At 36.2% G+C, this 14,737-nt stretch overlaps 2 protein-coding genes across 5 annotated transcripts in view; both read left to right on the forward strand.

Moving 5' to 3' along the window:
* myo3b (myosin IIIB) overlaps positions 1-4,776 on the forward strand; it is a 70,146-nt gene extending 65,370 nt beyond the window's left edge. For all 4 annotated transcript variants that reach the window (XM_024286649.2, XM_024286645.2, XM_024286647.2 and 1 more), the window contains one exon: positions 4,083-4,776. The gene's annotated coding sequence lies outside the window, so the exon portion shown is untranslated. The remainder of the gene's footprint in view (positions 1-4,082) is intronic.
* Positions 4,777-7,797: 3,021 nt separating this feature from the next.
* On the forward strand, positions 7,798-13,242 carry sp5a (Sp5 transcription factor a). Its single transcript, XM_024286643.2, has 2 exons — positions 7,798-8,829; positions 8,936-13,242. Exons 1-2 carry the CDS (start codon positions 8,227-8,229, stop codon positions 9,992-9,994), a joined length of 1,662 nt encoding a protein of 553 aa, XP_024142411.1. The 5' UTR covers positions 7,798-8,226; the 3' UTR covers positions 9,995-13,242.
* The last annotated feature ends 1,495 nt before the right edge of the window (positions 13,243-14,737 follow it).

The raw sequence follows: 14,737 nt of genomic DNA on the forward strand, positions 1-14,737 counted from the left end.
AGACTGGGTTGGCAGGGCAAGAATAATCTTAGAGGTGACCAAAGGTTTCGGTCACAATTACAGCCGTCTTTTCAATTGCAAAGTAGATGTGTAACCGGCTTCCTCCGAATGCAAAGAGAGGAGAAAACAAGAGGAGCAACAAAAGGAACAATTTGGGGGGGAAAAAGCTGCTTTTCTTTGTGCAGCAAAATGTACTGACCTAAAAGTTTTCTGCCGCCTCCGGTGCTGGAATGGAATTTAACAAATCAGAGCATGAAATTATGATTAGCCTTTCTCAATTTGTAGACAGAGCGGGGCACAAGCTGACTTGGCATGGCCGAAGGTGGGAGACGTTTTGTTTTGCCCCAGCATTTCCTTCCCAGATGGAGCGACCAGCTGCCGTTGAGTAAACGCTGGACTGGTAACAGTGTGAGAATGACCACGACCTGGTTTCAGTTTTGAATGCATCACGGACTAGAGGGGTAACCTGATGGTCAACCAAACTATTGTGATTGAGGTCAAACAAAAACATTCTGATGATAAATGATGAACAGTCCATTCTTTTTAGTAGAATCTTCTCTTTCAACTGGGATTTAGGATCGATTTGATGTCTTTGAAGAACCTTTCCAGACTATATGACTCTTTAAATGTTGTTTTAAATTGTGTTTATTTTTTTTCCAAAGTTTTGAAGCCCATTAATCAAATCATGAATTCTGACAAGCAGGGAATGTTGACAACTTTCTTGCTTCATGTAGTTACAGCAGCTCACTTTAGGGGGCGATGTTGCCCAAAATGAGTTCTGAAAAAAAAGGGAAAAAAAAACATGAAGAAACAAGCATGTTCTGTGAGTGCCAAACCTGAATCATTCCCCTACCCTTACATTTAGCTCTCCAAACTAGCTTTCTCAAATTCGGACATCACTCCCACTTCATGACATCCTCAATAGTCACCGGTTAGCTATGTTAGCGCAGAGCTGCTAGCACTCGGAAATAAATAACATCAGTTTTATAACTTTAAAAAGGTCACTCTGAAACAATACTTACATTTAAACAAAATATTCTGAGTTTTAGCGCACATCCATGTAAAGAAAAGTGCTTTCCTCGTGACGCGGAACACCATTGCGGGGGAGGACTTTACATCCCTCTGCCATTGGGGTTAGCCCTTAAGAGAACTATTTCGGTCAACCCTACCACACCAAATGCCCCTACAATTGGAGGGGTAGAGAGAAGCCATAGGGGAAGAATTTGTTTTCAGCCATTGAGAGGGAACTGGTTGCAGACAAGATGGTGCATGACATAATCGGTCAGAAGCAAAATTTATGGAAGTTACCCAAACCCTAATTCTAACCCTAAAATGTTCAAAATTGTAAAGAAAAATAAAGTTTAAAAAGTTTAAAATACCCAATCAATTTTTTCGAGGATACATGGAGAGACTTCCTGTTCCACATGTCTGCAGCCAGGTCCTCTTGGACTCATTTGTCTATCATAAATATATTTATAGATACTTCATTTTCATTGCTGTAGGTACAACTAAACAAAGTCTTCTCTGATCAGTGCTCATTTCATACATTAACAAAACAAATAATTTAAAACTATTAAAAAGTCTAAGATATTATTTAAACAAAAAATAGAAAGGAATAAATGTACCTAAAAAAGTGTCATGGTCACTCACACTATTACAACAGCAAGTTTTGAAAACTTTGCAATTTCTGTTTAAAATATCTGTTCTTGTTGAGAAAAACTGTTGACAACACATTTACATCCTCACTGTACTACATTTAATACCAGAAAGAGTGACTACACTTTTACTCTTGTTAGCTGTTTTTCAGATTTATAATAGACAACACCTGGTCCTTTAGCTTTAGTTTTACTGTTTTAACCATTCATATTATCACAAGAAGAGGAATTATTTGCAAAGGAACAGAGGTTGTTCTTTTCAGGAAGATCAGGGTTCACTTGTCCCATCAACACTTATGTTTGAGACATAATCTCAATGTCATCCACAGGATTCTGAAGAGACAAAATAAAGATTAAAAAGGATTAATCATAGTGACTAAAGTTTACTCTGCCCATCGAAAAAAGAGTTAGAAGACAACTTTGTGGAGTTCACCCGTCGGCCAATCAAAATATCAGCTACCTAATTTTAAACAAATTGAAACTCTAAAACAATCCAAATAAATGATTTTGAAAAAAAAATCACATCTCACTAGTGTTAGCTTAAATAGGACATACAGTGTTACTTCGTTTTTTGCAGGAGGTACATTCTAAAAATGACCTGCGATATGTGAAATACATGATAGTCATCTTAAGGTAACACTAGACCCTTTTATACACTTTTCTTAAAGAAGTATTAACCTTTTCACACTTTTCTCTTTTGTTGAAACTATCAAAGCTCAAACCTTCTTATAAAAATAAGCCAAGTATTATAGACTGAAAACATAGATCTAATTTCCATTGAAGATTTATGTAGATTTGGCAAGTTACTGCACTGGAGACACGGCATGGAGGAGATTATTGGGAATGATCTACACCCAGTCAGGATACAGAACAAGATATGCTGATAAAAAAACTAAGACAATGTATAGATAATTGCACTGAAAAAAAATCTAGCACACACACACGCAAAAAGAAAGAAACCAGTGATGATCGTTAAAAATTAACCCACAATACTGCGAAGAACCACGGTAAATTGATTTTAATCAGAACATTTCTGAATACAGAATGTAAATTCACTTTTTCTGCTGTAAAATCTAACTTTTTAATAAGGGAGTCAATGGGAAGTTGCTCCATTCTGAAACCAGCATCCGGTGGTCATTTGAGGAACTGCAATATTTTTTGTATTTCCAGATTTTCTCTCTCATCTGCCCAACTAAACAGGCTATCCAAGGAGTCAGATCAAACTACTCAGCGTGAAAATGTGCTTTGTGTTTCTTTTGTTTTGGGTGCTGTGTTATTGTAATGCTCAAAATCAAAGAAAATTTCTTCTAAACATGATCGAGATTTTTAATCCTAGAAGGAAGTTTAATTTAGAGACTTTATCTTCTAAAAACCTTTCTGTTTATTATTTTATGCATTATTTAAATTAATATATATATATACTTTTAAATACAATTTTTTAAGGTTAAATAGCAACTTGTTGCATCGTTGCTCCTTAATGATTTGTAAAACTTAGGCTGAGTCGCTCCGAGGAATAAACATAACCTAAGCATTACCAGCACAGGAAGTTTTTGATAACCAAACATCTGAAACGGTGTGTGGAACAAATGTGAGCATTTTACTCCCAAAACCTGAAAGCCCTTCAATATCTGAGGCTGTTTTGTCCGTGACATCTTGGTTTGAAGGTGATAGCTTTATGTAGCAGGGTTTTTTCTCTCTCCCTCTTTGCACATCATCATAAAAGGGGCAGAGTTTTTCCTCTTTAAGGCAGGATTAATGCATCCAGGGTGGGCTGAGTGAAGGTAAAATGACCTGTCCCGCCTTTTGTGACCCAGGGCCAACCCCACGCAAAGCTGGGGCTGTTTGCTCCTGAATATGCAGAGATCCTCGACTTCATAGGCTCAGAGGAGAGAGGGTGGAGGGGGGTGAGAGTTGTATCGTGTTGCAAGGAAAATTAGTAGGACCAAAGTTGGAGTTTCTGTGTGTTGGGGGCTGCGAACAATGGCAGCTTTCTGTCAGCCAGCAACTTCAAAGGTCTGCTGAGTGACTGCTCTGAGTTATACTTTGTTGTAGATCACTGAGGAAATTCACAGATGTTTTCTCATACGAGACACCATTATAGCGGCTCAAGTACCCAGTAGCCTGAAGCATCTCTCCCCCTCTCCCCTGTCTCTCCCACACATGCACCCCTTCCTCCCAAGCCTCTGAAATCTCTTCTACGAGACAGATGTGGAACCATTTTTTTTCTCCAACTGTCCAGAGAATATGGAAAGTTAAAAAGGGTTCATGTTGCTGCGACTCTGTCAAATCAGCCTGCCTGCTCAGAATGTCAAAATCCTACTTTTGTTCACATCCACTCTGGATGAGCAGTGCAGAGGCAATTAATCTCAAATGAAATAATATTGTTGCGACAAGCATTTAATGTATTTTTCTTTTTTTTTCTTCCAGATTCCCTTTTTGATCAAAACCATCCTGGCAGAACACCTGACTTCTACTGTAAATGTGTATTTATTTATCAGTACTGCCTGTTTTCTATGTGTCAAATAAATGTGTTCAAAGTCCTGTTGTGCATTTTTGTATTCATTTGTATTTCTGTTTGAAGACTGAACCTACAGTTTGTAAAAACTTTCAATCCATCCTAATGTGTTTAGAAATAGCTTTGTGGTTAGAAATAAAATATTAAATTTGATCATCAAGATGTTTGTCTTAATCAGTTATTGATGAATTCACATTGTGGATTTGATCATCTGAAAATAAAATCTTCAATCTTAGTCATAAGTTGGAAAAGTTCATCCCTTGTAATGCACATACTAAAATAATACAAACTATACTATTGATAAAAAAAATACTCTTAAAAATTTTATTATTAAAAAACACAAAAACATTCTAGTTCAAGTTTGTCTTAATAGGGTTATTGTTCAATTTTACACCTCAGGTTTAATGGATATTCAAAAATTCAACAGTATATCACTATATCTAAAATAAATGTATGAAGATTTATTTCTGGCTGCAAAAAAAAAAAAATTCTTATGTTTTTGCGTTTAAATAGATGCAACATTTAGGTAATTTTTAAGCCAAAGTGATGTGTCTCATATTTGTGACAACAGGCATTAAGAGGTAAGTGCATTTGCAAAAAAAAAAATAAAAAAGGTAAATATTAAGTTTATTATAATTTTCTGGTTCAATAAAAAGTTGTTGAAATTTTCTTATAAATCACTATATACTCAACATTTAAAGTTACAAACAAGAACAAAGTACAAGTTGAAGCTGCATTTTAATTTCTGGCTACATTTGTTGATGTTGTAAATAAAGTTTGTGTCAAAAAAAAGATCATTTTTTCTGTCACAAAGCCTTTAGGTTTAGTACAACATCCCAGTACTGTAGTCAACATTTCACCATAGACACCAACACCAGCTGCGTTCCCAGTACACATATACACAAAACTTTATTGAAATGTAAAAAAAAAATCACAATTTGGCAATTACACTGTTTTCATGAAATCATAATTATGCAAATGCAAACCAGTCATTAGTGCTCACCATGAATGAATGAATGAAATGGTTTATTTCAATCAATCAGGAATTATACATGACATAACACATGAATTACAAGTAGATCGCTTGAAAGAGAGTGGAAGGAAGCAAACTTATATAATCCCATCCTGGCTCGACCATACCATTTTGTCTACATGAATTATCAATAACATCCTCTATCAAAGGAGATTTCGGAACCTTATTTCAGGCAATGGAGTTGTTAGCTACGTGGGAATGGCTATGGATAAAGCGATTTTTTTTTTTTCTTTTTTTTTTGGGGCAAATCATGTTTGGTGACTTTACAGAGGAGTTGTGGATCCAATAGTTCTACGTGGTACGCTCAACTTTTGATGAGGTGAGTGATGCTGTGGAACCTCTTTTGCCACCTGCTGAGCTTGTTATCCAGTTTTTGGTCAAGTGACTCATTTTTGAAAAAAACTGTTTCCATTGCGGTTTTGCGTTATATGTCAATTTCGATTGAAAAACGACCACTTCCACAACGTATTTTCTAAAAATGTGAGTTTTTTTTTTTTTTTTTTAAATGGTTGTGTTTCTACTTGGCAAATTCATTCTTGCAAATCCAATTTGCGCAATTTCATCATCAATGGAAATGCAGCTACATCCCGCTCTTATGAGATGTGGAATAATTTTCATTTAGATTAAATCTTTGTTTTTAGGTAAATGTGTGTTTAAAAAACAAGTTCTGGATAAGTGGGATTTAGAAGTACTTCTATCTTATTGGGGTCTTACTGCAACAGGCAGAACACTCCTAATTAACAACCTCATGGATAAATGGTAAAGCTAGACATTTAGCTATGTATTTAGCATTCTGTCTGTAGAATAGTGAGGGTTTCATGATGGAAAACAAAAGTTTTGTTGCAGTTTGAGTAAATCTAGCAAATGTTTTAAGTTAACAAGTTCTACACCACATTATTTTTGCATTTGACAAATAACTACTTTTAGTTTCAATTGAGTGATTTCAAGAATCGTGATATAAAAAATATGAACAAGTAACGGAGATGATATCAAAATGACTTTTTTTTTTTCAAATTTAAGCTTTTGAAAGTCTTAGTTTCCTTCTGTAAAAAAACAACTTTTAGTGCAGTTGTTTACACCCTTTTGTAACTCATCCTTGGTTTTACACACTTTGATTACCATTAGAATATAGCGCAATCTTTTTGGTAACTGTTTAAATAAACTTAATTTTAGATAGTAGTGAAGCAGAAAATTTTATATGAGGGGCAGAAGACTTTGGAAGGTGGCAAATAAGAACATTTCAATTAATACTAATTTAACTTAAAGCTAATTTTGTGCTATTCCTGCTTAAAGAGGCTTGTATTGATGATTTTTAAACAATATTGCTAATAATAATTTTGAGAAATTGGAGAGTAAAGCTTTTTGTTTAGAGGAGGGGAGCTGCCCCCAGTAGCTCCGCCCCTGGCTTCCAAAAATGTTCTTTTCTTTAATTTTATCTTAACCTTTTCTTAAGAGGAATGCTTATAGTGTTCGCTGGAAAGCTGAGTTTCAACTGTAGTACCTGAGCAAGGAATGGAAGTAAAAAATTGGAAGTAAAAATGATGTGTAATTCAAAATATACGAGTTTGAAACTTAAGTACTACAGTGGTATATCACAAACTTACATGTAAAATGATAAATTATCTAGAATAATGAAACCATTGAAACAGTAAAACTGAAGTGCATCCAAAACTGACATACAATATTTATATTTGTAGGTTTTTGTGGTAGGAAATAGGACATGGGCTCTACAAATGTTTGTGCATTGTTATTTGGATTTAAGGTAATTTTTACGTTGATGTATAAATGTAAAAGCCTTTATTACAACTCTTTTCTTTTATCGCGTACTTTTACTGCATTGATGTTGACCTGCTTTTGCAACTATATAAAGTAATGTAAAAGATTCAGTGTACAAATATGATTAAATGTACTTTAATGTGAATGAATTATTTATTTATGTTAACTTTTGATGGTTTGAAAAACATGAAATTAAGTCCCTGAATTTGTCATTTTAAAAGTAGAATTTAAAGCAAGGAACTATATGATAAATAAATAAGCTTATAGAGTTCTTTAAACCTGTGACCTCCAGGTGCAAAAAAGAGGCTTTAAAAGAAGCAAATAACTGATTTACATATTCTGACTTTAGGATTCTGAAAAGTGGCTTTTAGTTTTACCATAATTTTTGCAGCAACCTCCTTCACTTCAGCTGCCATGTTGATGTAAACAAGGCTAATCTTCTCTGTGTTCTTGTGTGCGACTACACCACTCGTGCAGCCGGCGTAGTCGTTTAACATGGCTCCAGTGCAGCCCAGCAGGACTCCCCCTTTCCCTCATGACTGTGTGTAAAGCCGTGGGAGAGGACGGGGAACATTAATCCCTTCAAAGGAACAGATCTAATTCAAAATCTGCCGCTCCAAAATAGTTGAGAGGACAGTGATTGTTTCTGCAGGGGAAGCCAGATAAAGATCAGAGAGTTTGAACTTCCATTGCTTCTGCTCTGCCACTAAAGTTTTTAATATTATCATATCAAAAACACACTTTTGGCTCTGTTAAATACTCTGAAATAAAAATTAAAACACCTTTTTTGAGATTATTTATTATGTTGCACCTACTTTTTAAGCTTATTAAAGGTGTGGGACTTCTTTCTGTGCAAAAAAAAAAAGAGTTTTTTTGTTTAAAAGTGTTACTTTTTGGTGATTTATACAAAAGGGCTGCAGCAGCCTCTCGGTTTGTCATTTTTAACATTCAGCACAGAGGGAAAATAATCTGCATTTCCAGCGAGCGTCAGATAAAACAACTGATTTAAATGTCTGTGAAAGAAATAAGTATTTAAATAATTCAGAGAGGGCATAATTAAGTGTTTAATGCCAAGTTGTAGTTCAAAGGCACAACAAAGAAAATTAGAATTCAAATTAGAAAATGGAAAAGAGATGCAGATCCTCTCGGAGATGAGAACTTTGTGTTGAGTCACTTGATTTTTTTTTTTTTTCTTTTCCTGCATCAAACAGTCATGCAGGGGCTCTTGGAGATCTCCAGAGATAACAATGTCACATTGTCACACAGGGTTCTGCTACAAATCCTTAATTACAAAAAGAGGATCAGATGACTACAGCATCCAATACTGGGGTCTCCAGGCGGCATGGGGGTCTTTGATCAAGAAAATCCAATTATTTGTGTATATACATTTCCCACATAGTGATTACTTCATTAATTGTCCCGCCTTTATCTCCTCCCCTCCCAACCCCCCTAATAATCAGCTCCTTTATCCAGACCAACAAACACACCATAGGAGCTTTGTGGATTCAAAGGATTTGCTTTCCCCTCTCAAAGAGCCGCCATTCTTTGATGATTGGGCAGCGGCAAACTTCAAAGTAATAAATCTTATTTCTGACTGGCTGGCGGCCCACCAAAGTCCTTATCAAATTCTAAGAAGTGATCCCTCACTCTCCAGATACACCAAGGATATTTGGGAGAGAGGAGGAAGCGCGGGAGGCTGCTGGAGAGCTGCTGGGAGACGGCTGTTGGATGCTCGGATCGGGCGAAAATTAGCGCGTTTGTTTGGTAGTTTTTTTTGCACGCGGAGGAGGGCGCGCGCCATGGCAGCGGTGGCTGTTCTGCGGAATGAAACACTGCAAGCTTTTCTACAGGTTTGATACTTTTTTAAAGAAACTTTTACAAAATAAGATGTATGATAAATCGATTTTAATGGAAGTTTATTCCCAAAAAGTAACTTTTTTGTGTGCTTTGATCCAGGATCGAACTCCAAACTCTTCTCCAGAGAACTGTAAGCACTCCCCGCTGGCTCTCCTGGCTGCCACTTGTAACCGGATCGGGCACCACCACGGATCCAACCCCACAGAGTTCCTCCAGGTGCCCTACGACCCCACTCTGGGCTCCCCTTCGCGGCTGTTCCACCCGTGGACTAACGAGGGCACCCCTCCGAGCAGCTCCACTTTCGGACTATCCTCCAAGCCGCAGCTGTCTGCGCACATCCAGAGCTCCTTCAGCTCCCCCCACGAACTGCCCCTGACCCCTCCGGCGGACCCCTCGTACCCTTATGACTTCTCCCCCGTGAAGATGCTACCTTGCTCCATGCAGTCCACCTGCCCCCCTACTTACGTCCCGGCCGTCAGTTACGCAGCGCCAGCTCCCATCCCGCCCGCCATGCCAAGTTTTGTGACGGGACCCTCCGGCCTGGTGCACCACCAGCAGCAGAGACAGTTGTCCCCCAACCCCGGGGAGGACATCCCGTGGTGGAGTCTGCAGCAGGGCAACCACGTCAGCCACTCTTCCTCCCTGGCCCCGCACCGCTTCCAGCTCCAGAGGGGTTTGGTTCTGGGGCACACGGACTTTGCACAATACCAGACGCAGATCGCCGCGCTGCTGCACACCAAGTCCCCCCTGGCGACGGCGCGCCGCTGCAGACGCTGCAGGTGTCCCAACTGCCAGTCCTCCACGTCCAGCGACGAGCCGGGCAAGAAGAAGCAGCACATCTGCCACATCCCCGGCTGCGGGAAAGTTTACGGGAAAACGTCGCACCTGAAGGCGCACCTGCGCTGGCACTCGGGCGAGCGGCCGTTTGTCTGCAACTGGCTCTTCTGTGGCAAGAGCTTCACCAGGTCGGACGAGCTGCAGAGACACCTGAGGACTCACACTGGGGAGAAGCGCTTCGTGTGCCCGGACTGCTGCAAGAGGTTCATGAGGAGTGACCACCTGGCCAAGCACGTCAAAACGCACCAGAACAAAAGGAGCAAGTGTCAGGAAAAGACGCTGGAGCACGTCAAACGAGAGGACACGAGGAGTATGCTGTAACAGCCACAAGTCCACGTGGACTGGGACACTTTTTGGGGCAACAAAAGCTTCCAAATACACATTTTTTTGTAAATATATAAATATAAAAAAAGTTTCATAAGTTAATTTGGGCCCATAAAAACTCATAAGTTTGAATTCAATGTCTACGTGAAATCAAGACAAGTTTTCAACTTGTGTTTTGATTCATTGTCTTCGGTGGAAGATTTCGCTCCCTTGTACAAATTCTATTTAATAGCTTTTGTTGAATGAAAGTGTCTGTTCTTCGCTCCATATGGGGTGTTTTTAAAGCATGCTCTTGAAAAGATCTGCTGTTGTTGACATGACCCAAATACTGTGTGAGAATAAAAGTTATAACATTTCTTCCTTTGCTCAGAAGATTTCATTCTGTGTTGAAAGGCGAGGCAGCAAAAATAGGGGGGAAAAAAGAAGTGTAATATCAATATTTTATATTTACAAGTAGTAACGTTTTTTATGCAAACAAATTAAAAAACTGAAGATAATTTGATTTATTAATGATTTAAGGGTTAAAAGGGTGACAGAATGGCCAATAATTATTTTGCAAACTAATTTAAAAAATGAAAAATTCTGAATTTGTTCTGAAAAATTGAAGTTCTTTTGGTTTCAAGTCAAAGGAAAACATTAAAAATACCACAATTCTTTTTGTACACCATTGGAAGGCTTCTGGTTACTATAAATATTTTATGAATACACAAAGCTTTATGAGTTCTGCATACTTTTTGCTAAGTAATAAATGTGTGAAAATTTGCTAAATAAATTTAGTTCCTCCTATAGATCTCATCGCTAAATAGTTGTGAACTTGAAAAAGTGCCAAAAATAAAATTTATTTATTTTTAAACTTGTGCACTCCATTAGAAAATGTCATAAAAATTATTCCTATCATCCAACATAAGCCTTCCGCTATAGTAAAATGAGAGTATTGTAGTATTTTATGTTTTCCTTTAACTTAAATTCAAAATGAAAGTTGATGTGCTGTATTCTGTTATGTATATTTATCCATTTTTCCAGTGATAAATGTTATTTTAACAGTATTTTGTCAGGCTAATCATATAGAAAAACACTTATAGTAATTTCACTTCATTTACCCACTTAATTTAAGTGTTTTCCTAAAAAAATATTTAAAAAATAAAATATTAAATGCCTGTAAATCCAAGTTTAAAGTGAACAAACTTATACTTCCTGTCTCATGAGAGCTGAGAGCTGATCCAGAGATTCAGACAGATGTGGATCTGATCAATGGAGAAGAGGGGTTGTCACTGTGCATCTAGTTTTCTGCCTCAACAGCACCCCCTCTTGTAACTCGGTGTCTGATGACAGAAAATATTCTGAAAAATGAAAAGATTTCTGCTTCAGTGATTGACTGTGTCTCTGTGAGGTGTTCCCTCCAACTTCTTCTTAACTTTAGCTTATCGCACACGGACTAAAAATGACAGAGGATTTTCTTTAGGCGACTGTTATGCATTCATTTATATTTACATAATTATGAAATTAGTTGATTGTGTCTTTTAAACTCTGATCTCCTTTCTTTAAAGAAATTAATGCATTTTTTTTAAATCAGTGACTTGAATCTTGTTGTAAGGCATTTCAATGCAAAAACACAAGTATTACAACAAAATCTCTCACAAGTAATCTGAAAGATTAGCACATTTTATTCGTATTTACCCCCCAAAAAACCTTAAATCTGTGAGCTTCACAAACAGCTTTTACACGCCCTGCGTTCACTCTCCGTCAGAGTTCAAAGACTTTTGCTGATACTTATTGCATTTTATTCTTTTAGAATTGTATTACCTTACAAGAAAATGTATCCTATTTAAATTTTCTTCCTTCAAAGTGGAATTTTACTTTTTTAAATTTAATTATGTTTCTTGTTTAAGATTTTTTTTATATCTGTCATAAGTTATCTAAAATGAAATAGTGTTCCATTTGTAGAATAAATTATGTTTTTTATGTGCCTGTTACAGTTGACAAGGATAGCAATTTAGAACAAAAAAAAATATTGATAAAAAAGAAGTCAATGCAAAACTGAGTACTATGTGATTCAAGTACTTTGGATCACTAGAAGCTGAACTGCAGGATAAAAAGGGTTGAAAATTTCAATTTAAAATGCATTTTGACCATCATTATTCTGTAAAGTGTTTGTGGTGCTGAACTGGCTTCAGAGGTTCTTCAGTGTAATTGACTAATAAGCATTAGATACAATTTATTTGAAACCTTTATTTAAGTAAACCTCACAGACTTAAAAAAACAAAGAAAAAAGTTTACATTTTGGAGAAATCCATTAAAATTCCGAATTTGGCACCTGGAGAAGAAGTGGACGATACTGGGAATTTGGGGATCGATTCGAAATCAAGTCATTACAGGGCTAGTATCGCCGATTCTGATACCAATACCGATGCTGATACAGATACTTTAAATATTGTATTATACAAAATTTACGGAAATACAATCTTTTTGTTAGTTAAATGTGTAATAAAACACAGGACTGACACGTTTGACAAATAAAAATGTGAATCAACTAATTACAGTAATGAACACACATCAAATATAGAGCATGTATATTAATAATGGCATCATACCATTATAATAAAAAGAAAACAGTAGCTAGTGCAGCATTAAAAAAAGTAACAAAAATGTAAGTATAACAGCTCCATAAAAATATATGGTTTTTAAAATAAAAACAGTAATAAAATACCAAAGTCACTGGTAAAAAAATATTAAAGGTAACAATATGATGAAAATATAAAAACACAACAAAAAGTCTTTCCATTGCGTGCATATCCCACTCTTTAATGAATCTCTCCACTCTCCGATAAGGCAGGGTGTGAGGAAGTGGTGTCCTGTTTAAACCGGCGGACAATTTCGCCAAATAGGGCAGTTTCCTGCACAAATTGGGAAGGTTTTTCTTTTACTCAAATTTGACTTTTTTTTGCCCAATCTGGCAACACTGTAGACAGTTAGAAGCTGTACTTGCCTGAACTCTACTAGTAATTGTAAGCTCTTTACTGTAAGTATTGAAGATTCGGAAAACAAAATGAATGTTAGAAAAACAAAACATGATGAGAAACCAAAAACGTTAGACATTATGGGGCGTTGCTGATTGGATGATGATGTTTGTCCATCATTTCAACCAAAAGTTATTTGATATGAAGCGATACTGGATGTCATCATGCAATAAGTGTAGCCCACTAGTTCCTACCTTTTCCATTTTTTTTGCTTTTGTTTTCTAAAAATTTTTTTTTTAATTTTTGTTTCTTACGTTTTGGTTTTAGGAATTTTGCGTTGTTTTCTAAAATGTAATGCTGTTTTTTCTAAAGATTTGCTTTGCTTTTTTAATCATTGTATCTTTAAAATACTTTTTGCGTCGATTGACTTGCCAATCTGATTTGCACTTACAGGCCACCATATCTTTGTTCTCTTTTATGCTAATTAGAGGTTTCAGCTTATTAAACATTGTTTTCAATATTGTCAACATCAAAACAGATTATGAAGAAAACTTGTAATAATATTTTTGTACTTCAAGCCTTTATTTGTCTAAATATCATTCAACAGCATGGGTTTAGTGTCAGATGATAAAGTTATCATTTACTAAATAAATTATGGAAAGCATAAAACAAACAACTTAATTGTTCCAGAGGTTTCATTTTATTATTTTTCTCAAACAATTTGCCTCTTTTTTATATATGCATGTATCTGAAACCTGAATTCCTGAATCCAAAGGTCTAAGTTTGAAAGTGAACTCTGGTGCAGTTCAACACAGTCTGAATGTAGACTAAGTACTCTGCAAATGAAACCAAAGAGATTAAGTGAATTAAAGACTGTTCAAACAGACAGTTTGATTCAGAAAAAGCACTAATAAAAAATGATTCATATCAGTAAATCTGGAAGTAAGGTACTCATCATTACGGAGAGAGGACTAGCTGTGTTTTAGTTTTATTTTGGTCTGCTTTGTATTTATTTCAGGCAACACTGCCCCCAAAAGACCAGCTGTGGAACTACATAATTCCAAGAAGAAATAATTCCCATCCAGTGCAGTGTGAAAGTGAACCAGCTAAACAAGGGTGAGAATTCAAGGTTATCTGGCAGGTCAGTAATTAACTATAGTAATATCTTAATTACTAATGGTAAATGGTTTATTTTAACACTAAATATGACATTTAGCACAACAAGTAAAGCAAATTCTGATTCAGCAAGAATCATTCGAACAAAATGGAAGATGCAACAAAGATCTAATTGGATCTTTCTAATTGGACCTTTAAATACATTAAATAAAGCAGTCTCTGTGCTGTAATATAGACGACCTCTGTTTGCATCTCATTCTATCTGTAGAGCTAAAGACAATGTCATTGCTCTGCATCTTCACAAAGACAAGTAACATTTATGTCAGTAAATTCTCTGATTGCGGCAAGTCATTCAAAGCTATTTACATTTTTATTAGAAAATTAAAGGATTGTGATTTGTCCATATTAATTGGCTCTTAAGGAAAAATTGTAATGGGTATTTAAACCCATAAAGAAGTGTCAAATTGGATTTTGACTTCATATATATCTCACCATGTAAGAATGTTGTGCTAATGAAAATATTTCATGCCAGTCCTGATTAAAAAATATGAGCCTTGAATGGAAAATCACATGTAAGCGGTCAGGCAGTCTGTCTCCTGCTGGCTCTATGTTTTATACATTAGAGTGGTGATTAAACCCTAATTAAAACATGTCATTTTCTCTTTAA

The sequence above is a fragment of the Oryzias melastigma genome, linkage group LG21, assembly GCF_002922805.2.
Source record: "Oryzias melastigma strain HK-1 linkage group LG21, ASM292280v2, whole genome shotgun sequence".
NCBI classification, from domain to species: domain Eukaryota; kingdom Metazoa; phylum Chordata; class Actinopteri; order Beloniformes; family Adrianichthyidae; genus Oryzias; species Oryzias melastigma.

Coding starts and splice junctions, on each gene's coding strand:
- sp5a (XM_024286643.2), top strand. CDS start 8,227: ATGTCACATTGTCACACAGGGTTCTGCTACAAATCCTTAATTACAAAA. Junction 8,830..8,935: donor CACTGCAAGCTTTTCTACAG/GTTTGATACTTT, acceptor GCTTTGATCCAG/GATCGAACTCCAAACTCTTC.